The 23,881-nt window shown below is 39.9% G+C and overlaps 1 protein-coding gene across 2 annotated transcripts in view; it reads left to right on the forward strand.

The window, feature by feature from the left end:
- Positions 1-1,978: 1,978 nt before the first annotated feature.
- rab3gap1 (RAB3 GTPase activating protein subunit 1) overlaps positions 1,979-23,881 on the forward strand; it is a 65,539-nt gene continuing 43,636 nt past the window's right edge. The window contains exons 1-8 of one of the 2 annotated variants that reach the window (XM_076759304.1): positions 1,979-2,038; positions 2,137-2,192; positions 11,800-11,878; positions 11,978-12,110; positions 12,755-12,833; positions 14,187-14,306; positions 19,590-19,755; positions 22,871-22,970. In XM_076759304.1, coding sequence (XP_076615419.1) covers positions 2,021-2,038; positions 2,137-2,192; positions 11,800-11,878; positions 11,978-12,110; positions 12,755-12,833; positions 14,187-14,306; positions 19,590-19,755; positions 22,871-22,970 — 751 coding nt within the window. In that variant the 5' untranslated portion in view covers positions 1,979-2,020. The remainder of the gene's footprint in view (positions 2,039-2,136; positions 2,193-11,799; positions 11,879-11,977; positions 12,111-12,754; positions 12,834-14,186; positions 14,307-19,589; positions 19,756-22,870; positions 22,971-23,881) is intronic. The other variant, XM_076759305.1, reaches the window with a different exon arrangement.

Consider the following 23,881-nt stretch of genomic DNA (forward strand, 5'->3'; position numbering starts at 1 on the left):
TAGTTTCAGACACAATGTCTTCACAAAATTTAATATATGACGTAATAGCGTTTGTGAGTTCATCAACATCCTGGCAGGATTGTCCCAGTCCCAGTTTGCGTGCGCGCTCTAGTTGCGTTGCGTTGCGTTACGTTACGTTAGGCAAGCGCTCAGCTGCTGCCTTTATCAAGCTTCACCACTTAGGTTGATTCCCAAAATGAAGCGGTCTAAACCCTCTGGTGCATAGGGTCGAAATATGCAAATGTCCCAGCTTCCTACATCAGAGTCTGTGCCAAATTTGATTGGCTCATTTGGAAGCTGCAAGCAGGGTGCTTTCAGAAATTTGTATCTCACTCAAAAAAGCACGGACGGTCTCAATTTTCACTTAGTGTGGCAGAGACCCAAAAGACCCAAAATAACACCCCAAATCCCGGAAAAAGTTAGTTTTTCATAATATGGGACCATCAAAATCATGGAGGAGCTGGTCGCCATGACAACTAATGGGGGAAAAATGTTGGACTTTTGAAGAGAATGCAGACATTCTCAGACACTCAGCCAGACTTCAATGCACTTGTTCAAGCCCAAGACAGACTTCATTTTTCCCACTGAACAAGTAAAATGAACTGAAAAACATTAAAAGCACATACTGCTTTTTGTCTAAGGTTGACCAATTGCTTATCTTTATCATATTGCAAAACACCTTTTCAGTATTTGTGAAGATTAACATGTTAAAAATAAAATGAAACACTGATGTCATGATTGCTTTTGTTTTACTTCTATAGGAGTATTTTCCTATTTGACGTACACCACAATTTCATATATTATATAAATATTTACAGAATATCCTTATTCTTCTGATTACCAGCAGAAGCTAATCAAAATATATAATTAATTATATAATCTCATGCAGCCTTAATTAATTGCTTTTAAAAATTAATTGCCCACCCCTCAGTTAGAACCAGTATGTGAAATCCAAGTCAACGCAGGTAAGATGCCATTAGGGATACGTCGGAAACAACTGATGGCCAACTACTGGATAAATAAAAGGGGGCATGGAGAGAGCCATCATGCACAAAGGGTGCTGCAGATATGTTGGGAGAAGGACAGGCGACACAAAGTAGGATTCAACAAGAGAACTCCAGATTATTTGAATATATATACAGCTGAGCTATATGCTATCCTAATGGCATTAGAGTGGAGTGAGCAGGTTAACTGCAGTCATTTACTAATCTGCAGTGATTCAGTGTCAGCCCTTGCAAGTCATGAGGTCATGAGGAACTGCTCTAACAAATGTTGAGCACCAACTCAAGAATAGTGAGAAAAGTGATAAATGTAACATTCATGTGTGTTCCAGCACACTCAGGTGTCCAGGGAAACGAGAGAGCAGACAAATTAATGAAAGAAGCAGTCAAAAAAAAAAGAAAAGAAAAGAAATGGTGGAAGTCTGTATTAAAATGTCAAACCTATAAGGGACAGGCATAGTGTGGAGGAAAACAACACAACAGTGGCAACACCATTGGGACAATGTAGCAAAAGGGAGACATCTATGTACATGCAATACAAAACAGAGTGGGTATAGCAAGAAGTAGGAGACACAAGAGGAAGGAGCTAGTCATACTAAGAAGACTAAGAATTGGCCATAGCGACCTTAACAGCACGCTTTTCATCATGGGAACAACAGGCCTTTGCAATCATGAGACTGTAGAGCATATTTTCATATTATACAGGAAATTTACACATGAGAGATGAGTTATGATGACACAGATACGGAAAATAGGGCAGGTGGAAGACAACATTTGAAATATGTTAGACTGGGGACAATGAGCAAAGGAAGAAATGGATTTTCCGTTTTCTAAGAACGACTGGACAAGACAGACCTCTCTAAGGAGGTGCTACAGCGTCTCCCCTTAATGGTTAGAGATGGAGAGTGAAACCAGAAGATGGCAGTAATGCAACATCGTGCCAGCTGCCGTAAAACCTCAGAGAAGAAGACGAAGAAGAAGAAGAAGAAGCAGACGAAGAAGAAGAAGAGCACGTCAACATGGCAGCTGACTGCGATGTAAGTTTACCCAGCTGAGTAACACTGTGCTGGAGGTCTGCGTTATTGCTTCGGATCTGCATTTCTTTGCAATTTTAACCTCTTTCTTTCTCTTCCAGCCCGAGTCAGAAGTGTTTGAGATCACCGATTTCACCACCGCGTCAGAATGGGAACGGTAGGCGTGCATCACTGATTACTAAGCTAGTAGTGCGACACCGCTTTGCCATAATGACACACACACACACACACACACACACACACACACACACACACACACACACACACACACACACACACACACACACACACAGAGAGAGAGAGAGAGAGAGAGAGAGAGATATTTCGATCGATTCGACCCGGGCCATGCTAAGCCGTGATGATATACCTTTACACGTAAGCCTCAAAGCTTGGAGGGCCGCAAACAAGATAGCTGCGCCACCGAGCCGCGCTACTGGGTTCCTTTTTTGTAGCAGAGCCTGCTATGGACAACCCTTGACGGCTTCCTCCTCCCAGCTGTACCGTCGGCAGCCAAAGTCGCCCCTGTCTTTGCTGAGGACTAGAAAGATCTATTTTTTGTTTTGTTTTGTTTTTTGTTAAATTTGTCTGCGTTCTGGGCGGCACGGTGGCGCGTGTAGTGCGCGTGCCTCACAGCAAGAAGGTTGCTGGTTCGAACCCTGGGTCGGGCAGGGCCTTTCTGTGTGAAGTTTGCATGTTCTTCCCGTGCATGCGTGGGTTCTCTTCCTCCAAAAACATGCTCGTTAGGTTAATTGGTCTCTAAATTGTCCGTAGTGTGAGTGTGTGAGTTGTCTGTCTGTGTGTCTGTGTATGTAGCCCTGCGATCGGCTGGCGACCGGTTCAGGGTGTACCCCGCCTCTCGCCCATTGCCAGCTGGGATAGGCTCCAGCCCCCCGCAACCCCGAAATGGGATGCGCGGGTAAAGAAGATGAATGAATGAATGTCTGCGTTCTGTTATCGGTACTTTTGCAGCTACCCAAATCACGCTTTGGAGTTCAGTTTCACTTCTTTGTCCTGTTTGGACTTTGAGGCATTATTTTATGCGTTATTTTTCTGTGTACGTATTGATTTTAGACATATTGGAGCTGGGTCAAGTTATTAATGAAAAGCTAAGCCTTCCTGCTGTTGCTGCTTCACATTAATTCTTTTCCTCTTCCAAACCTCCTGGAGGTCATTGTGAGGAAACATACAATCTTGGCAGCACTAACCAGCCCCGATCTTTGTACATGGATTATTTAGTTATTCAGGTTGGAATGTTGTTGATTTAAGCAATATGACACGAGCGGGAGTGCTGCGGCCTCGTGCCCACGACTGAATCACACCAGTGCTAATATTCAGCACAGCACAACCTTGAGTGTGATATTGCTTTTATACAAAAGTTCTACAAGCACATTTTATTAGTTAACAGTAATAAGCGACAAGAGATTATGATTTGTTTGTTTATTTAATCATTTATTTGGCTCCGGCAACACAAAAAGTTCCACACCTGGAAGGGAGACAAGGCTGTTGCCAGGCAACACATAAATATTTCCTACACACAAGCTAGCTACTCTGTGTCTGCATATTACCACTACTTTGTATCATTTACATTTATGTGAATGTTTCCATTTATTGTGCAGCCAATGAAATAAGAGTCTGTTGGCAGATGCTTTGGTGGCATGATGTGTGTTTCTGATGAGATAACAGCTCGGTCAGACAGCACAGCTGGTCACAGCTCCATCGTCTCTGGCTCTCCATAGATGGTCTCCAGTAACTTTTTAGCGAGCTTTGAGACCTGTGAAACAAGTTTCTTTTTAGATATGTATCTTATGTTCTGTGACACATTATCTATGAATCAAAATTGACATCGTAGTTTGTGTCTGTTTATATAAAGCATCTCACCTATGCCCACTCATTACCGTGATCTCCCTCACCTCAAGTCCCACATCAGACTGTTTCTGTATAGCAGTGGCTCTCAGGCTGTGGTTGGTGTAAGACGTGTGTGTGCCTGCCTCCTTGCACATCCTGCGTAACATCTGTAACAGCTGGTTTACTCCCAGGGGATCGGCGGTATACCAGAAGCTGTCTGTCGCCACTGTTACCCTCCTCAGCTGCAGATTCAGGGCCTTTGCATCAGGCGGAATTTTCTTTAGGTATTTTTCTAGCGATGCTCCCGGGCAGAGCGCAATCCTCGCTCTTCATACATAGCGCCCCTCCAGTTTTCTCTGTCTTAGATTGTTTGCCACAATCTAAGATAGTTAACAACGGATGTAATGTTAATTAATGGTTATTAGAACGCCTGTACAGCGGAGTGATAATGTCAGTAAAAAGTCCCAGTGCTGTTGTACTCTATATCAGCACTCATGGAATGTCTCTTGTCCAATCAAATTAGTTTGTCGGAACTAACTGTTGTATAATTGACATTAGTCTGGATCTTTTGGTTCTTCAGAACTGGTTCAGAATCAATCTGGAGCTGTTGTCAGAGTGACAAAAAGTCAAAAAAAATACAAGCTTGCAAAATTGCTGACAGCTGGAACATGACTAACACATTTTAGGGTGAACCCCATACATGAACTTATTTCAAATACAAATGCATTGCTATTCATATTTATATTAAGGCAGCATTGATATAAATATAGTTTTAGAGGAAAACATGCAGATTATTGTAATATCAAATTGTAATATTAAATTTGTCCTTTGGGCCCTAAAACTTAAACTCAAATTCTAAACTGCAAAACTGACTGTGCTGGAAATTGTTGACAATGGTCAACTGCACTACGGGAAAGACATCAAACATGAGAAGACATTGGGCACATCGGCACCAAAAAAGATCAAATCACAACAACAACAACAAAGCTTCAGCCAGGCCAGCCTGAAAGAAACAGTTGGAGCCCTGCTTCCCCATAATTGTCCCAGAGCTGAAGAAATAAGATACATTGGTGAATACATAGCCAAAGACTTAAGGCCGTTTTCTGTGGTCAACGACACGCTGGAGCCAAAGTATACAATTTTTGGGCACTCTTACGTTGCGCAGTGATAGCAGCTCTGTACCAAGAGACAAAACCTAAAGTGACACAGAGCCTCAAAGAAACAGAGTGCATCTCAGTAACCACAGATGAGTGAACTTAAGGAGCTGCTCAGAGCTATATTATAGTCACAGCTCTTGTTATGAACAGTGAATCGGAAATTAAAAGTTTTTTTCTGACAGATGTGGCCTCTTTTCCAATTACACACTGGACTCAACGCAGCTGAAGTTTTGAAATCTGCTCTTTTGTAGTGGGAGCTCCATAAAGATATGAAGAAATACAACATTCACGGTGTTGCTGTCGTTACAGACAATGCTGGAACTATGGATGTAGCGGCGAGAGAGAGACCACACACAAAGTGTTCTTCACACACTATAAACCTTGTTTCACCTGTGGGTTTGAACGTAGGCTAGGCCAGCTGTCTGCTTGGTCGGGTGACCTTTTATTTTATGAAAGAGGGAAAGCAGAAGCACTTTAAGTTAAAAACTAATTTTATATGAATAAAAAATGCTGTATACACTAATTTATTAATAAAGGGCATTTTTTCAAGTAATGTTTCTTTTTTAAATATCGCAATAGATGTCGTATTGTGGCCTTAATATTGGGGTAATATTGTACCGTTGCATTTATGCAGATGACTTTTAATACTTTCTCCACCTAATGACCGTCTTCTTTGTCATTTTCTTGAGGATATATGTTTATTTCCTTTCTACTTTGGCACTTGAATTGTGGGTTGTTTACAATACTTCTATTTAGCCTCCACAATATTTTTCCTGAGTTGTCACTGATATGCATGGCGCGTGATAGTGGAACAGGATCAGATAGATCGAGACTGAGGCGAGGACATGGAGGGGAGAATGAGGTGGAGAAATATCCATATCACTGTTTCCTCTACATTCATTTAGGAGTGGCGGGCCGCTGCTCCTTCAAATTTCTTTCTTTTTTTTTTTTATTGTCGCAAATACACCACTCACGCATGTCTCCACCTTCACAGCAGAGTCCGACGTTAATTACTCATGAGAGCACGGCCTTGAAAGTGACATTACGTCAAGCACCCAGGCACCAGGTCAGAGAGTCAGAGGAGTGTCATCTTGGGAAATAGGGCAGCGACCTACCGGAGAAAAGATAGACTTATTAGTTAAGTTAAATAGACATTCGCAAAATATTGATGGCCAGCTAACGTTACATAACATATCGGTAGCTTAAGTTAATTGGGCCTGGTGCCAACTTAGTGTCGCTAATGTGAGTAAACTAATTGATATTATTAAGCTAATATCTACACACCATGATGTAACTGCTGACTGCATTTTCCGATGAGCTTGTTCAAATATTTCTCTAAGAGAAAGACAGCTGATGAAGATGATGCTAATCAGGTATCATTAGCTTTTTACTGACACATAAATGATGATGGTTAGGTAAAAAATTGTGTCCACACTTGTAATCAGATGTGATGTGAGTGTAAATTATCTAACGTTAATGTTTTATGTAATCGTTTAAGACAAGTAACATTAGACAGGGAGGAGCAGGAGAGCAAAGTGATGGTGCAGCCTCTGCGCCTTAGAGCTCTTTTATAAAAAACCCAGAAAATTTAATTGTTCTGAGCCTGAGTGCAAACTTTGCCACTGATTCTACAGCCCCATCAAGAAATTATTATTATTGTTTTTATTTTTGTTTATTTAATTTTATTGTTTTATTTATTTATTTTTATTTTTATTTTTACATTCAGCCTTTTTAAAAGCAATTTTCAAATGACCATTCAATAAATAGGTTGTAAAAGTAAAATCTGCAGTCAAGTCTCATTTGTTTATACTACCACGGCTCCATAGCCTGCCCCCGCTGCTGAAAAAAATCCTAGAGGAAACACTCCATATGGTCAGCATTTGACAAGCAGTTGAACTCCAGCTCCACAGAAATGTTTCTAAAGTAACTAGAGAAGTTCTGCAGATGAACTGGACTTTAAGATTGACTGCTCGCATTATGCTTCAACCTCCAAGAAGCTGGGAGGCCAGGAGAAGCCATGGGTGATTATTGCCAAAGTACACAATGAGGGATTCTCCGTGGAGATCCTGAGAGAGACAAATCACCCTTGATCTACACTGCCATATTCCCTAATTACACTTCCAGTGTTGCCAAAGCCAGAGGTGCATTCACACCAAAAAAAAGGTGCTGCAAGGACAAAAAGGGGTCCTCTACAGTTTGCTCTTCTATGTCAGACTCCAGATCTCACACAAAGATGAGGACAGGGAGGTTCTGGACCCAAGAAAGGCCATGGAGTATGTCCAGAGGAGAGCCTTCCCATCTACATTCTGGAGACTGAGCATGTCCTATCCTTGACCAGACAGTAAAAACTAATGATTGTGATAAGTGACCCTTGCACTTTTATGTCGTGTTAATACACTGTAATTTTTCTACAATTAGTGGTATTTCAAATATAATTAGCCTATAATGTAGCCATATAATAGGTAATAATTTAATTTGTCTCTCCCATGAGGCCACAGTATGTTAGGGTTTTTCTTTATTTTCTCATTTGTAAGTCAAATGGCTGTATTACCATGTCCAGCCATTTCATACAATCCTTATGGTTTTCTTTATTTTGACACACACCAAGCAGAGTTAATTCCAATCTCAGACTGTGCACTTTTGTGGCTTGTCTTTTTTGTCAACGGACCAGGTCCCACCACTCACACCACACCACACCACACCACACCACCACAGTTTTAATGTGTGTTGGATTTTCTTTGCTCTGATCCTTGTGCATATTGTAAGCAATGAGCACACCGAAAATTTTAAGCTATCATGATAAGGGTTTTCATCGTGCTGTAAAGAGAGACAATTCTGCACCAGTTTAAACATGCCATCTGCCAAATAGCGTTTCTACAGGAAACTCATTTATCGGATGCGGAACATGAAAAGTTAAAGTGTCTGTACTTATTCACAGACAAATTACTTTCATACAAACATTGGTACGTGAAGATACTGAGGGGAGATATGTCTTGGTTAACGGTTCCATTGATGGTATAGAAGTGTCCCTCAAATTTCTGTTTTTCTTCTGTGGTTCCCTGGTGGTGGAACGAGTTACCATACTCCATTCGTTCTGCAGAGTCCCTCTCGATCTTTAGGCTAAAGACCAAACTCTTTACTGAACACTCTTAAAAAAATAAAATAAAAAACAAAAGTCTCTTCCTTAAGTCACTCACTCTTGTTGTTCTCTCCCGTCTAGAACCTTGTTTGTGATGTATGAAAATCTCATATGTACGTCACTTTGGATACAAGCGTCTGGCAAATGACAAATTGTAATTGGATCTATACCTAATGAAGATGACCCTGGGTTCATCGGGAAACTGTTCAGTACAATATTGGTATAGGAGAGAGAAGAGAGTATATCTGTACTGCTGCTGTTGGGAGGAGACTTAAACTGTGTCTTGCTGCATTTGAGTTATTGACAACCTGGCTCTAAAACTCCCCTATCTAGAATAAGTAGGATGCTTAAACAACAATCAGTAGAATTGGGCCTTTTTGATGGCACCTTTGTGACAAAACCAGATAAAATTGTAGAATATTTAGTTTTGTAAATCCTTATATAATAATACAGACACCTGTAGTGATGATGCAAAACTTGCAGAGTTTCTTAAACATATATAAGTATCTGAAATTAAAGTCTAAGCAGCTTGATGAGCCAATTGAGGCATGGGTGATCAAGCAGGTCATCTTAACACTAACAACAACAAAAGGCCAGGGCCAGATGGTTATATTAATGAATTTTCTAAAACCTTTAAAGATCTGTTATCCCCTCTTTCATTAAAAGCATATTAGTATATGCTGGAGTCAAAAACTATGGTACTAAGTAAAGAGGGTAAAGACTGAATGCCAGTCCCATAGGCTGATGTCATTGCTGAATGGGGATTTAGGAATCTTTTCTAGAACTAGATGAGTTAGACAGGTAATCACTCAAATCATTCATCCCAACCAGACTAGCTTTATTACTGGCCGATACTATGCGGATATATATATATATATTTTTTACTTTTTTGAGCCAAGGTACATTTTTTTCATTGAAAAAATCACAAGGCACACCACCAACTGAAAATGTTAAAAAATGGCACTCTGTAGCCTATATTAACAATATAAAGTCATTCTTGTCAAAGTGTCTTGAATAGGAATCAAATAAACACAAAGACAAAAGTCTTTCATGATCTTTCATATTTCTATTCACTCTGTGAAACCTGGGCCTGTTTGGATGAACACAGAGCTGATATCCTGGCGGGAATTGAAGAAAGACACACAGGAAGCTCTTCCACAACAGCTCTCAGTCTCTCTCTGTTTTTAGTTTTAATAGCAGTCAGGCTTGAGAAGCTCAGCTCACACAGATGTGTTGTGGAACATGAGAGCAATGTCAAAATAGCTTTGTTTGCCAGAATGGGGAACTCCTTGGCAGTAGCCAACCAAAAACTGTCCAGAGGTAGATCAGCAAAGCTTAGCTTTAAACCACGATTTTGTCTCAGTTCAGTGAGTTCCTCCTGCTCCTGTAACGTCATGTCCTTTCCAACAAATGATGCTGAGCTATACGGGTCCTTAACCCAGTCAAGGCATTCAGTGAGGGCTGAAGAGAAATAAAATGACATGTTCTCCTCAAGAGTTTTCAAATGTTCACCTGTTGTCTCACACAATGCAGCAGTGTTAACATCTTGCCCTTTCTTGGTGATTGGGAACATTTCAAGGTTGCCACTTTCTACATGTTGTTGCCAGAGGTGCACCTTTGAATGGAATCCATTTATTGTATCTGTACTTGTAAGCAAGTTTTCATTTTGGCCTTGCATTCATGTGTTCAGTTCATTCAGATGATGAAAAATATCTGCCAGGTATGCCAGCCTTGCACACCACTCATCACTTGCAAGCAGTTTTGCGTAATCGGACTTCTCATTTGTTAGAAAGACTTTATGTTCCTCCCGCAGCTCATGCACACGGGCCAGCAAGGCAAAGCAAGGCTTTATGCTCCGCTCCCATTTCCTCACACAAAGATGCAAATATGCAACTTTTCACAGGTCGTGTCTTCATGAAGTGACCTGAAAAAATTTCCTCTCCTGTTGTTTTTTCTGGCAATGCCTTGCAAAATAGGAAGTTTTCTCTGATTGTGTCTCCATCCACAAAACACACTTTGGCCAAGAGTTGAGCATGTCCACTAATATCAGTAGACTTATCAACTTCCAACGCAGATTTCTTACTGATGTGGATCTTTTCCAAAACCACACTTTCGATGTCTGCAGACATCTGGAAATAGTGTTGTCTGAGAGAGGGACTTTGGCTATTTCTTTAACTGCTTCAGGTCTGAGCATCTCATTTACAGTGGCTTTGCAGGTGGGAAGTATTAATGACTCTGCCACAGTGTGGGACTTTTTTGATTCAGCTACAAGTTCAGCAACGTGGTAGCTAGCTTTAAGGGCTCTCTCATTTACCTTTGCTGTGTTTCCCATAAAAGTTGCGTGTTTCTCCGTGTGTTCACGCAGGCGAGCAAAATAGTCTGCATTCTTGTTTTTGAAGCATTGGGTGTTTTGTTTGGAGATGGCGTTTAAGCTTGCTTGGGACCATCGTACTGTTGGATAGCTTTTCACCACACACCAAGCACAACGGAGTCGGTGTCGTTGCATCCCTGGTAAATCCAAATGAAATATAGCTTTTGCTGTATTGCCTTGCGCAAGAGACTTTGCTCGAGGTCATCGTCTTTGCTTTTTTTATTTTTTTGACCTTCTCTCATACTAGGGCCTTCACCTGGGTCTGAATTTTGTCCAGGGCCCAGTTCAGAGTTAGCCTTTTTCCTTTTCAAAAACTTCTCCATCACTGTCATCGTGGTCTCGCTAGCCACAATGCCACTGTCACTGCCACCTGTCGCATCCATGCATCACTAATTCTCTTGTCTCCAGTACCAGGCAATTGGTTACCTGCTGCATAAAATATCCCTGCGACTGATGTACTATTGTATTTAACAGAACCTGAATCATTTAAAGAAGCTCATTTCTCAGTATGGATATTACTCAGGGTATGAGGTAAATAAATATAAAATAGAAGTTATAGTTATGAAAAAAGTTTGATGGCCACAGGCAGGAATGACCTGTGGCGCTCTGCGGTGCAACTTAGGGGGGGATGAGTCTTGCACTTAATTGCTTGTCCAGCAAGTCATGGAATGGGTGGGAAACATTGTCCAGAATGACACTTAACTTGGACAGCATCCTCCTCTCTGACACTGCCTCCAGAGTGTCCAGCTCCACCCCCACAATGTCACTGGTCTTGCAAATCAGTTTGTTGCGTCTGTTGGCATTTGCAACCCTCAACCTGCTGCCCCAGCACACAACAGCAAACAGGATATCACTGGCCACTAAAACTAAATTGCTAATATTATTTTATCTTTTCTTCTTCTTCTTCTTCTGGTTGGTTGTCTTTATACATGTATATTTTGAAGTAATTATTCATGCTCTTTCTGTGAATGTTTCTTGCTTAGTATTTAAGTATGGTGTGTGCAAATGCCATGTATAGCTGAAAAGAAAAAAGTAATTGTATGAAAATGTATATATTTTATTGTTGTTGATAAAGATTGAAAATTAAGTTAAAAAAATCAGTAGAATCAAAGTAACAATTTCAGCGCCATTAATTAGCTCATGTCCCGTGTTGTCCTTTTTTAAAGAAAGTCAGTAATGATTGCATGCCACAGTATTGTATATCCAACTAATATCAGCTGCTGACAGCAAAACTCATTTTATCTACTCAAAGGTTTGTATCCAGAGTAGAGGAAGTGCTGAATGACTGGAAGCTGATAGGGAATTCTGCAGGAAGGTTGCCCCCTGAGAAGGTATCCTGTTTTCATTATACTTTAAATATTCAGCTGCATAATGTCAGAGAACAGTATGTTGCCAACAGGTTCTTCATTTTCACTTTGTTATATACACAGGCTGAATACACCAGTGGCATCTGGGTGGAGAAGACTCAGGATATTCATTTTGCTGACTTCAAGTTCTACATAACTCACTACTTCCTGAAGCAAGAATGTCAGACGGACAGCAGGAAGGACAACCTTGAGGAAGGTACAGTCATGGCTGAATATGCCATAATATGTAGGTTACTTGAATTGAGTTCCTGGTGATACCAATGTTTTAGCAGTTGCATTTTAACAGTGTTTACAGTTGTACATTCTTGTGTACTTTGTGTTACATGTTTGTGTGCATGATACTTTCAGAGACAGCATGTCCCCTTTCTATAGAGAAGACATAAATCTTAAGCCTAAAATTGGTGAAAAAATGAAATTGAATACATCACTCTCTCAAGAGAGACCTATTGTGCCTTAAACACACATAAGGCTGTTAGGGTTATCGGAAAAGTCAAAAACGTGTCTAATTACATCAATGAGTAGTAGTGTTTGCTGAGTGTAATGTGAAATTAAATTTACAGTTTTTGCTTAACCTTCAGTTGGTGAAAAAGTAGTTTTTTAGATTCAGTTGCATTAAAACTTACATTTCACTAGCTGATTTGTTGATTTTTTTTTTTTGTAGCACACATCTATCTATTCCCATTATTTCTAATTTTCCTATGTTTGAAGTATAGTAAATGTTAGGTGATGACTGTTGTTGATAAACAATAGTAGGTAATAGGTAACATGTGAATGCACTCAGACATCTCTATTCATCCCTCCAACAGTTATGTTTGATACAACTCTTGATCTTGTGTCTAGATGCTTTCCCCTTGGCAATGCAGGATCTTCTGTGCATGAACAATGACTTCCCTCCTCGAGCCCACTGCCTGGTTCGATGGTGAGTTCAGTCATTCATTCTGTTTTCATGGAAAGAGAAACCAGATTATCAGCTATGCTGAAAATCAGACGTGTTTACTTTCAGTGGAGTAACCTGGTTGCTGTAAAATCATTTACACGCAGCAGATCAGCAGGTCACTCCTACCCTGACCTTATTTTTGAGCATGGCTTACTTTTAAGTGTATTAGAGACATGTCATCTTCCGGTCTCACAGCCAGAAAAACAGAAAACAGAGGAACAGAAACAGAGGCAACAGAGAAATGGCCATGAAAATGTGGATGGGAAATGTGGAGCTGCACAGTTGTTGTATTGACTTACAGGAATAACAACACTGAAATTGACATAGAAAAAAGCAATGTTTTTTTTTATGGCTTCCTTTTACTTTATCTGATAGTACAACCTGACTCAAAAAAAAGTTGAGACACTGTAATATATAAACAAAACAGAATCTACAAAGACACTATATTTAATGTTTAACATCATTTTTGTATTCCTATTCTGATTTTGATGCCAGCAACACATTTCAAAGAAGTTGGGACAGGGCCAACAAAAGGCTGCAAAAACTGTAGAATGCTCAAAAACACCCTATAGAGACACTCAGAGAGGTAAACTGGTTAATTGGTAAGAATATGATGATTGGATATGAAATGGACATCCTCAAAAAGCTTCGTCATTCGCAAGCAAGGATGGAGCAAGTTTCTCCACTAAGTGAAACACATGATTGTACAAAGGATATCTACATGGGCTCGGGAACACTGTAAATCCATCATTGGTAAACACATTTTTTTTGCAATAGATTGCATTCTGTTTTTATTTACCTTTTACACAGGATTCCAACTTCGTGTCAGGGTTGTACAACTGCATAGAGACAAGAAATGCAAGGAGAGAGAGGGAGCGATGACATCTGACAGAGCTCTTTGGCAGAAATTAAACCTGAAACATTGTGGTTATATTCTTTGTGTCTTATCAACTCAATCACCGGGATACGTCATAAAATGTTGTGGTAATTGCACCTAGCAGTGTTATCAAGGCTTCATTGTTGTTTGATCATGAAGTTGGTGAGACAGCTACATCGTTCACTACTGAACTACAATTGGTTGCGGGCAAAATGACAAAATAATCCTTCCAATCAGAAAACGGCCAACATGACCACTGTTATCAGGGTATATTTTCCCTTTATGTCCATTAAAACCATGGCTAACTATGTTCGTTGAATTTAGTATATCAAGTGTATCATTAAAGACTGTATTAAGTTAATGTCAACTATGACTAAGTATAGGCAGAAGGATAGTTAAGTGGAGAAAAATGTAATGCTGATGTTCTGTCTTGTATGTAACTGTGTTTGTGGTGATAGGTATGGTATACGAGAGTTTGTGGTCATCATCCCTGGAACCAACTGCGAGGCCATCATTAGCGAGTCCAAATGCAATCTACTTCTCAGCTCCGTCTCCATTTCTTTGGCCAACACTGGCTGGTGAGTCCTCTTCATTACTCAAGGCAGTGATCGTCATAAATGTTTTGGCAGTTTTCTGTGTTACTCCAATGTGGGAGAAGGAGCTGAACTTAAGTAATTGTTAAAGGCATTAATATTGCAAATCTGATTATGGCATCACAATAAAATAATTATTTGTTGTTTTGTTTTCTGAAAGTTTTTGTTTTGTTTGTGACAAATTTCAAAGGAATTTTAAATTTAAAATTAATCAAATTGATTACAGCTCTGAATGGCCTGTATGTATTGGCCAGAAGCATAAATTGTAAGAGCCAAAGAATCCTACTGCCATAAAAAAGTACTCTTGCTAGTAGTCTTATGAGAAAACTAACTATTGACATGGCATGTATTGTATTGCACTTGAGAAAATACTATTTCACTCGAGAAATACTAGGTCTATGTATATGCACAATATATACATTTTCTAAAAAAAATACTCTTGCCAATATGGATAATAAATAGTGTTATTGCACAGTTGAGCAAAATATGCAACTTATATATACATATTACATAAAGTAGCATTAGAGCATGTATTAGCCTTGATAACAGTAGTGCAAATCAAAAGTAGGTTTATGATGTAGAATTGAGAAAGACATCATCAACATAGTGCTGCATTACATGATGCTGGTGTTAAACAGTCTGACAGCTGTTGGGATGAAGGACCTGTGGTAGCGTTCTTTCTTACACACTGGATGAAGCAGTCTGCTACTGAAGGAGCTGCTTAAGCCCCCTACTGTCTCATGCAGGGGCTGGGATGGGTTGTCCATGATCGATGTCAGCTTGGCTAACATCCTCCTCTCACCCACCTCCTTGATGATGTCAGAGGGTAGACAAGGACAAAAAAGTCACACAAAAAAAAAAAAATTAACAGTATCCTACACACTCCCAAGGACCTCAGTCTTCTTAGCAGGTGCAGACGACTTAAGTTTGCATTGATCTGACAAGTCCACATTTCAGATTGTCAGGAAGAGAGCCTTACAGATTGTTACTAGGCCTATCAAAATTGGCCAAAAATAACATTTGATTATTCTTTCACTTATGCAATGAGAGAGATAGGCCTGCTACCTGCATAGGTATACAGTATTTATTTTAAATAAACATATCTTTATCTTTAAATATGTATATACCTACATAAAGTAATGTCCTGTACTGTGTTGCTGAATTATTTTTTCACTTCAGCTTGACCTACATTTCATTTTCAGTCACTGAAAATCATGTGGGATAAGACGATCTCTATTGATTTCACACTGGGGAAATTTTGTTGTTACAGACAGCAAGAATTAATAGGAGACATAGAAAAACAACAAAAAAACAATAAAAAATTTTACAAAATATAATCAACCAAGGTAGATGATTGCATCTTTGTGAGGGACCAAGCAGATAGGCATGAGGAGTCCAGGTGGATTTTCACAAAAAATTTATTTGGACAAAAATTAGTCAATACATAAAAGTTCTGGGCCCCTAAAAAAGGTCAACTAAACAGTCAGGCTATTATAACTCAATCAGAATGTAACTGAACAGACAGAACTGACAAAACAAAGACAAACAGAAACTTAACAAAGACAAAAACGTACCCAACAAACTGCACACTATATCTGGCTGATCAGACCATTTGGAAAACAAAGGGAATAACAAAACAAACATTACCAACTAGACTACAAATAAACCAAAACAAGACAACTAGTCTTTCAGTCGGAATATTTTAATAACACCAAAAACCCTACTATAATTTAAAGAAATAAAGAAAATCCTATACTAAACCTTCCTAATCCCCCCGATGCTGCAGGCAGGTGGTACAGTCCAACTGGCCACTTCCTGTATTTAGCAGCTCTGTTCAGATAACTAAATGTGCGTGCTACAAATAGAAAGCAATGTACTGTCAACTTACACAAAATAAATATGATTATGTTGTATGAAAACAAAACCTATGTGTCATCCTTTATGTGTTTTCCGTCTGTATGTGCAATGTGGAGGTTATGAGGTCAACTTAATGAATAATTAAATGTAAAGAAAACTAAGATGAGTGTAGGAGGGTAACTGACATTCATGCCAGCTGTGTGGCAGCAGTTGCAGCCTTCACAGTCCACACCAATGTCTGGTCAATTTGCTAACTGTAGGGGGTCCAACTGGGTGGCTCCTGCTGTGTGAGGTGGGGGAAGGGGGGGATTAAGTGATATGAGGAGCCTGCTGCTGGTGTTAAGGATGTAGGGGAGGAGGAGAGGGTGTGAAGAAGTAACGTCGCCAGGTCAGGGCTGTGGTGGGTGGGGGAAGGCCAGGGGTACAATCAAATCTCTTGAAAAACAGATTCAGTTCATTTGCACATTCCTGGTCTCCTGGTCTCCAGATTCTAGGTCTTTGGTGTAGCCAGAGATTGTTTTCTGGCCTCTCCAGACTTCTCTAGTGTTGATCGCCTAAAGGCACTCGTTCAGCGTCATCGCTCTCTTTGCCTTTACTTATCTCCTTTTTGCAGCTCCCTCTCCACCTTCCTTAGATCAGATCTAAAATCCCTCTTCTTCTCATTCAGTGGGGTGCAAAGTTTGTTTTTTATGCCTGTCCACGTTGTCCTGGAAGATTTCAATGTCCCAGACAAATGAGAAAAATTCTGGTCAAATATAATCTGTGATCTTGAACCGTATTTTCTCATGTTTTTGTGTCCAAGTGACTAATTGAGACAACAATTTTTGATGTTTCCCCTTCAGAGCGAGCTAGAGTGCTGCAGCCTGCAGCCACGAAATGGGCTGCTTTGTAATCCCTTTGCGTGTTTGTGCCCCATGCTTTACGTCTAGTAAAATTGTCTGACAACATTATGGGGACCCCTACGCCTAAAGGACCCCTACGGAGAAAGACCTTTTTGTTAAAGAGTAAGGTCCTTTTTGTTTAACCAGAAAAAGTATCTATTTTGCTCTCGACAAGGCCACCAAGCTCCATTTACAGTAACAGGAACAGTAATTTTGTCATTTGAAACATACTTCATTCAAATTCAAAAGAAACAAAACTCACTAAAACCCTCTTGATTCGTCTTACCCTGTTCCATCAATCACCACTGGTTTGGCTGAAATGAACCCATAATTTGTTGAATTGGGAGAGCAGCAAGAGAGGGGGCATCAGAGAAGCAGCAAAAACTGTACTGCATGTAGAGCTGGAGTATTTTAACATCTAACTCGGGAATGATTTTCACCAGACATAAGGGCTCGAGAGACTTAAATATTTCTGACTTCAACTATATTTTCCAAGTTAAAAGCAGTAATTATCTGATAATGGAAATTCAGGTTGTGTGACACCTGTCCATCATGCAGTGCATTCAGTGCAGTAGCCCAGGCCACTGTGGTAGTGCTGCTTTCTTCGTAGTCGAATATTCATTTTTACAAGTCAAATGTCTGGATGTTTGGTTTCTTTTTTGTTTTGTTTTTTGTTTATACAGTGACTGTGGGGACTGTGATGGCCACGACAAAACTTTCAGTTTGTGCCTTTTAGGTAGTCTATTGTGGATCCTGAGTTTGTTTTCAGACCATTGTCATGTTATAGAAGCCAACCTCTTTTCATCTTCAGCTTTTTTACAGATGGGGTGATGTTACAGATGGGGTGATGTTTGCTTGCAAAATTTGTTTGTATATTGTTGAATCCTTTCTTTCCTCTGCCAGTGAAATGTTCATTTTGCCACTGACTGCAACTCAAGCCCAGACCATGATTGATCCACCCCTGTGCTTAACAGTTGGAGACGTGTTCTTTTCATGAAATTCTGCCCCCTTTTTTCTCCAAATATACCTTTTGTCATTGTTGCCAAAAAGTTCTGTTTTGACTAACCTGCCAGGTAGCTGCTTAGGGGAGCCCATGGCTGCTGATTGTTGGGACAAGGTTTAAGGAGTCAGAGTATTTATAAAGCCTTGACATTTTCATCGCCTGGTCTTTCCTAACTATGATTGTGAACAAGCCATAGCCTTGACACGTGGATTACGGTCTGAGATCTTGCTAAAAGAGTTCAAATCTCAAACTTTTGTATTGTGATCCTTCCTTTTTCCTTCAAACAAACAAACAAACAAACAAACAAACTAGATACACTTACCTTACTTAAAATGTTGACAAGAATGTTTCATCTTTAACTTAAACTTTAACCAGCGGTGCCCAAACTTACTCATGCAACTTTTTTGGAATCAGGGTTGTATGTGAAATGAGAGATTGTTAGAGACATTTCAGTTGTGCTCACTTTCAGTTTGACCTCTAGATAAAGTGGTTTAGATAATCTGGATAAACTGTTGGTTTGTTTCGTGTCTGCGGCATGGTGGCGCAGCAGGTAGTGCGCGTGCCTCACCGGTTCAATCCCCGGGTCGGGGATTGAAACTTCTGTGTGAAATTTGCATGTTCTTCATGCATGCGTGGGTTCTCTCCGGGCACTCCGGCTTCCTCCCACAGAGCAAAACCATGCTCATTAGGTTAATTGATGACTCAAATAATTGTCCTTAGGTGTGAATGTGAGCGTGAATGGTTGTCCGTCTCTATATGTCCCCCCCGCAACCCCGAAAGGGATAGTCGGTATAGAAGATGAATGAATGAATGTTTCGTGTCTGATAACTGCTAGAAATAATAGTGAGAACAACAAACTTTGTAATGAATTGCAGATTTCCTCTAATGACAGCTTCCAAAGTATGTCATTGATTTGGATGAGAGATCTTAGATCTTAGTAAATTTAGCCAGCTACTCAGTGTCATATTTGATTTTAGTGTGTTGAACTCATTTGACCCCTCTCTGGCTTTCTGCTTGAAGTTAAACTTGAGTTGCTAATTGAGGTCACTCACTTGCAGGCGGTGTGTGAGGGATGGCTCATAGTTCAAAAATATTTATGGATTTGTCTTTGTTTATGGCCTTTTAAAAGTGTGACCTCAAACAAAACTAAAATCTAAGAAAATTTCATGTATGTTTTGTCTGAACATACCTCCTATGGAGACAAATTCAAACTTGGCATACTTTGCTTAGAAAGCCCTCTTGTGTAATGAGGCAAAAGCTGACAAACATATACCTCCTCTGCAAAGAATTTATATCAATGTGTCTAATTTGGAGAGTTTAGATGTGATTTTGCTCATTTTATTATCAGTCAATGCAGTTTAAATTCACAGAGTGAACCTGCAGTTGCTCTGTTATTCGTTATGTAGCTCCAGAGTAGCTATCTGGTTGAGAGAACCTGCCAGTGGATGTAAGCGGTATTCAAGAGATAGAGTGAACACATCAAATTCTTCGTAGTAATGCCTGCTCCTCTTTATTTTGCGCATTCAGCCAGGTGCCCATGTTTGTGCAGATCCAGCAGAAGTGGAGACGTATGTATGTTGGAGAGTGCCAGGGGCCAGGTGCACGCACTGACTTTGAGATGGTCCACCTTCGCAAGGTGCCAAGTCAGTACAATCACCTGTCTGGACTGCTTGACATCTTCAAGTCAAAGATAGTAAGTACTATGGAGCAAGACACATTAGGAAAAATGACTAAATGGAATTAATCTCATGTATCACCCAGCTCTAACACAGTCCAATCCTCGATTAGCCTTTCTTTCTGTATTTTTTGCTCTCCCTTTTAGGGTTATGTATGAACAGACATTTCCTCTTTCAACTACATGTTTTATGATTTTTGGATTACTTTCACATCAAACTTTTTTGGTGTAATGCAAGTGAACTATAATGCCTGTTTGGTCCACATTGACTGATATGAAAACTTAAAAGGAGAGTTTTGTTTTGCACCAAACTGGTCACACCAGATTTTGCTCAGAGGCGTACTTGTACCAAGCATGATCACACATTTATCTTGTTTCTATATTTATCCTACCAGATACCATTACTGTTGTTTAGGTCGTCCAATGGTTCTTTTTTTCAGACCAGTTGGTCAGGGAGAAGTGAACTTGTAAGTATACTTGGGAGCTATGATGCTTCTGTGAACTGAACTCTGAGGTGGTGCAAGGTCCAAGATGGTCACCTCCACCTGCCAATAGTGGGAGATTAGCTCCTCTAATTTTAGCATTGAAATTTTGCTTGAAATGAGACCTACTTGCAGAGAGTCCAGTAGAGATGAGGAAATTTCTGGTCACAGGTGTGAAGTCAAATGTCTATATCTCTAATGAAATGATGGTGAAACTGCTCACAAATGTCACGACGTGCTTCCAAATGCTGGCAAAGAGGAGGGTTAATCACTGAGTTGATTGATGAAACATTAACAGCTAACCTGCTAGCTTACAATTAACGTTATGTGATAAGCACAACAGCTAAATGCTGTACGGCGCAAGTATTAATACACATGTGTTTTAAAGTTTACAAACATATTACTGCATAATGTTAGCTAACTACGAACGTTCATAGAGTTTATTAGTTGCTGTTAGGACTGTATCCACATTTAATTTGCTAATAGACTTTTATAAAAGTGTATTTGGCAAAATAAAAGACATAGGATAAGGCTGACAACACTCCAAAAGATGTGGCCTTGATCTACCTAATCTCAAATATTACTGTTGGGCTGCTCAACTTAATGCAGAAGTGTCATGGATGAAAAATGATATAAGGACTGGATGTGTCCAAATAGAACAAAGTTTGGCTAAGGCACTAAGCCTCTGTCAGCAATGCACTTCTTGAATATCAAGTTTTATAGAACACTTAAAATCCTAAACGAATGGATAAAACATACAATGAATGTCTGGGAAATCTCTCTGTCAAATGCTATGTCAGTATTGGTTGATATTGACCGTCTTCCATCCATGTGAGATAATGGGTTTAGAAGGTGGGTGGAAAGGGCCCTGAACATGATAAATTAGTTATTTGATAAAAGAGAGGTTAAGTTTTTTTCTCCCAGCCCCAAAATGAGTTTGAGCTTCCTCAGAGCGATTTTTATAGGTACTGAGAAATGAGACATTATATCACACGCCATAAGGAGTGAGAATTGGTTTGAAGAATCCAACAAACATTGAGAAACTCTTTATTAGTGTAGTGGAACAATGCTTACCAAACAAAAATCATGTATCTCACATTTCAAGATTTGTGTGTGTGTCTTTTTTGATTGATTAATTTGATTAAAAAGGTATGTCTTTAACCATCTTTTACAAATATCAACAGTCTCTGAAGTCCTTAGGCTTTCTGGCAGGCTGTTCCACAGGTGTGGGGCATAATGACTAAATGCCGCCTCACCGTGGGTTTTTGTTCTGGCCTTTGGTATGGATAAAAGGCCGGTGTCGGAGGACCTCAGGGTCCGCGAGAGTTGATACAGTAAAAGCAGGTCAGATAAGTAAGAGAGCGCAAGGCCGTTAAGACTTTTAAAAACTAGTAAAAGAACCTTAAAATCGTTCCTGAAGCAGACAGGGAGCCAATGCAGCGACTCTAAAACTGGTGTAATGTGGGCCTACCCTGTGGTCTTTGTCAGCACGCGTGTGTGAGTTTTGCAGTAATTGGAGGTTTGCAATACTCTTTTTGGGAAGACCAGGGCATTACAGTAATCTAAACGACAGGAAATAAAAGCATGCATTAGCACCTCTGTGCTGGCCTGAGAGAGAAACGGGCGGACTCTGGCTATGTTCTTAAGATGTGGGATAAAATCAGCTTGGAGTCAAAAATCACGCCCAGGTTTTTACAGATTGTGTCAGTTTAAGATCTTGTAGTTTTGGTAAAAGCTTCTCAGTCTGGCCTTTAGGACCTATAACTAAAACCTCTGTTTTGTCCTGGTTGAGCTGTGGGAAATTCCCTGCCATCCATGACTTGAAATCTAAAATGCAGTTAAAAAAGGGTATCTATTGGCCGCATACTTGCACGAAAACATCACTCTGTGAGATAAGAGCAGAACCAGTTAAAAACAGTACCAGAGAGGCCAACCAGGTGTCTGAGTCTATTTAATAAAATGTGATGGTCTACTGCATCAAAGGCGGCGCTTCGATCCAGTAGAACCAAGACTGTGAGTTTCTTGTTTAAGTTCCACCTGATGTTGTTTAAAATCTTTAAAAGTGCTGTCTCGGTACTGTGGTTCATCCTAAAACCAGACTGATGTCTCTCTAGAATGTTGTTTCTGTTTAAAAAGTCATTGACTTGGTTAAAAACCAGTTTTTCTAGAATTTTACTTAAAAAGGTTAAGTTGGATACAGGTCAGTAGTTATTATAAATGTGGATCATTGGTTTTGGCCTTCATGCCTTACATTTTGGCTCTGATGCCCCAATAAATTGGTATTTCTCAAAGGCCAACGTGTCTTTTCCCTAAAAATGACATAATTCCAGGCCTGGATTTGCATAGATTTTGTTTTTATTATGAATGTTGCGAAGAGGAATTGTGGTAAGTCTGCTTGAATCTGTGCAGTGTTTTCTTCTGTGATAGCTCCAGTTGAGTTCATGCTGTTGTTTCCACATGTATGAAAATTTGGTCTTCAGATGTACACACATGCACAAACTTTCTTAGTTTAGTTCCTGAGTGTAGTTTCTTTTGTTCTGTAGTTGTGGGAACATTTTGGTCAGAAAAGGCTGCCAAGCATAAATAGTGCAGACTGCTTAATGCAGAGAGTTCCTCAACCATCTTATTTTTCTGTTTTTGTTTCTCCTCAGGGTTGTATCTTGTCCCCTGTACCTCCAGTCAACATTGCCATTCGTTTTACCTACATTCTCCAGGACTGGCAGCAGTATTCATGGCCGCAGCAACCTCCTGGTAGGACATACAGAACAGAAGATGATACAGTTACATATTACCAATAATCAAATAGTCGTTTCACAACAGGGCTGTTGCGATGTGAAAGTACAACACAGGTACAATAATATTATATTATTATGATAATCATCAATGATGTCAACAATTGCTACACATTTTTTTGTATGACAGTCAGACAATGGTTTCCATGTATAGATGCTGGCTTGCGAAATGAACTCTGGAGACCACAGCCATGGTAGCTTTGTTTTTACTAAACTAGCTTCTGTCGTGATTTGATTTTGAAAGTCTCCCTCACCTCAGCTTGTTGATGAACACTGGCTGAGATGTCATGCAGGTTTTTTCAACAGCCTCAAATTTGCATATGAACATGTACATGAACAAACATCCCAATAGCTCCTTATGTATACTGTATATATGAGGAGCTCTTGTGGTGGTAAGTCTGAATAGATACTGCAAAAAGAAATATCCAATCAGAAAACCACAAAATATTTACATGCTGTTTAAATGTTTCCATTAAATGAATTCAACAGTGGTGCAGCACTGTTGCTAAATGATTAGTACCACTGCCATATAAAAATCTCTCCAAATGCAACAAACTCACTATCCTTATGTTAAGCAGCCAGGTTCAGGGACATGCAAGGGTTGTGGCTCTGCCACCTACCTATTACAACAAAGTTCAACGAAAATGTAGAGACAAGATGGAACAGTTCAATGGTCAGACACTCCTCTTCATCAAAGAGCGTACTCTCTTTGTCTTTATGGAAAGCCTGTCATTTAGCTAACTGTATAGTCAGAGAGAGAGAGAGAGAGAGAGAGAGAGAGAGAGAGAGAGAGAGAGAATAACACCAAAAGGATCAGATATTGTAAAGACCACTAAACTGTATTATTGAAAATGTTGAATTCTCCATACC

This window comes from Chaetodon auriga, chromosome 20, assembly GCF_051107435.1.
Source record: "Chaetodon auriga isolate fChaAug3 chromosome 20, fChaAug3.hap1, whole genome shotgun sequence".
Lineage (NCBI taxonomy): Eukaryota > Metazoa > Chordata > Actinopteri > Chaetodontiformes > Chaetodontidae > Chaetodon > Chaetodon auriga.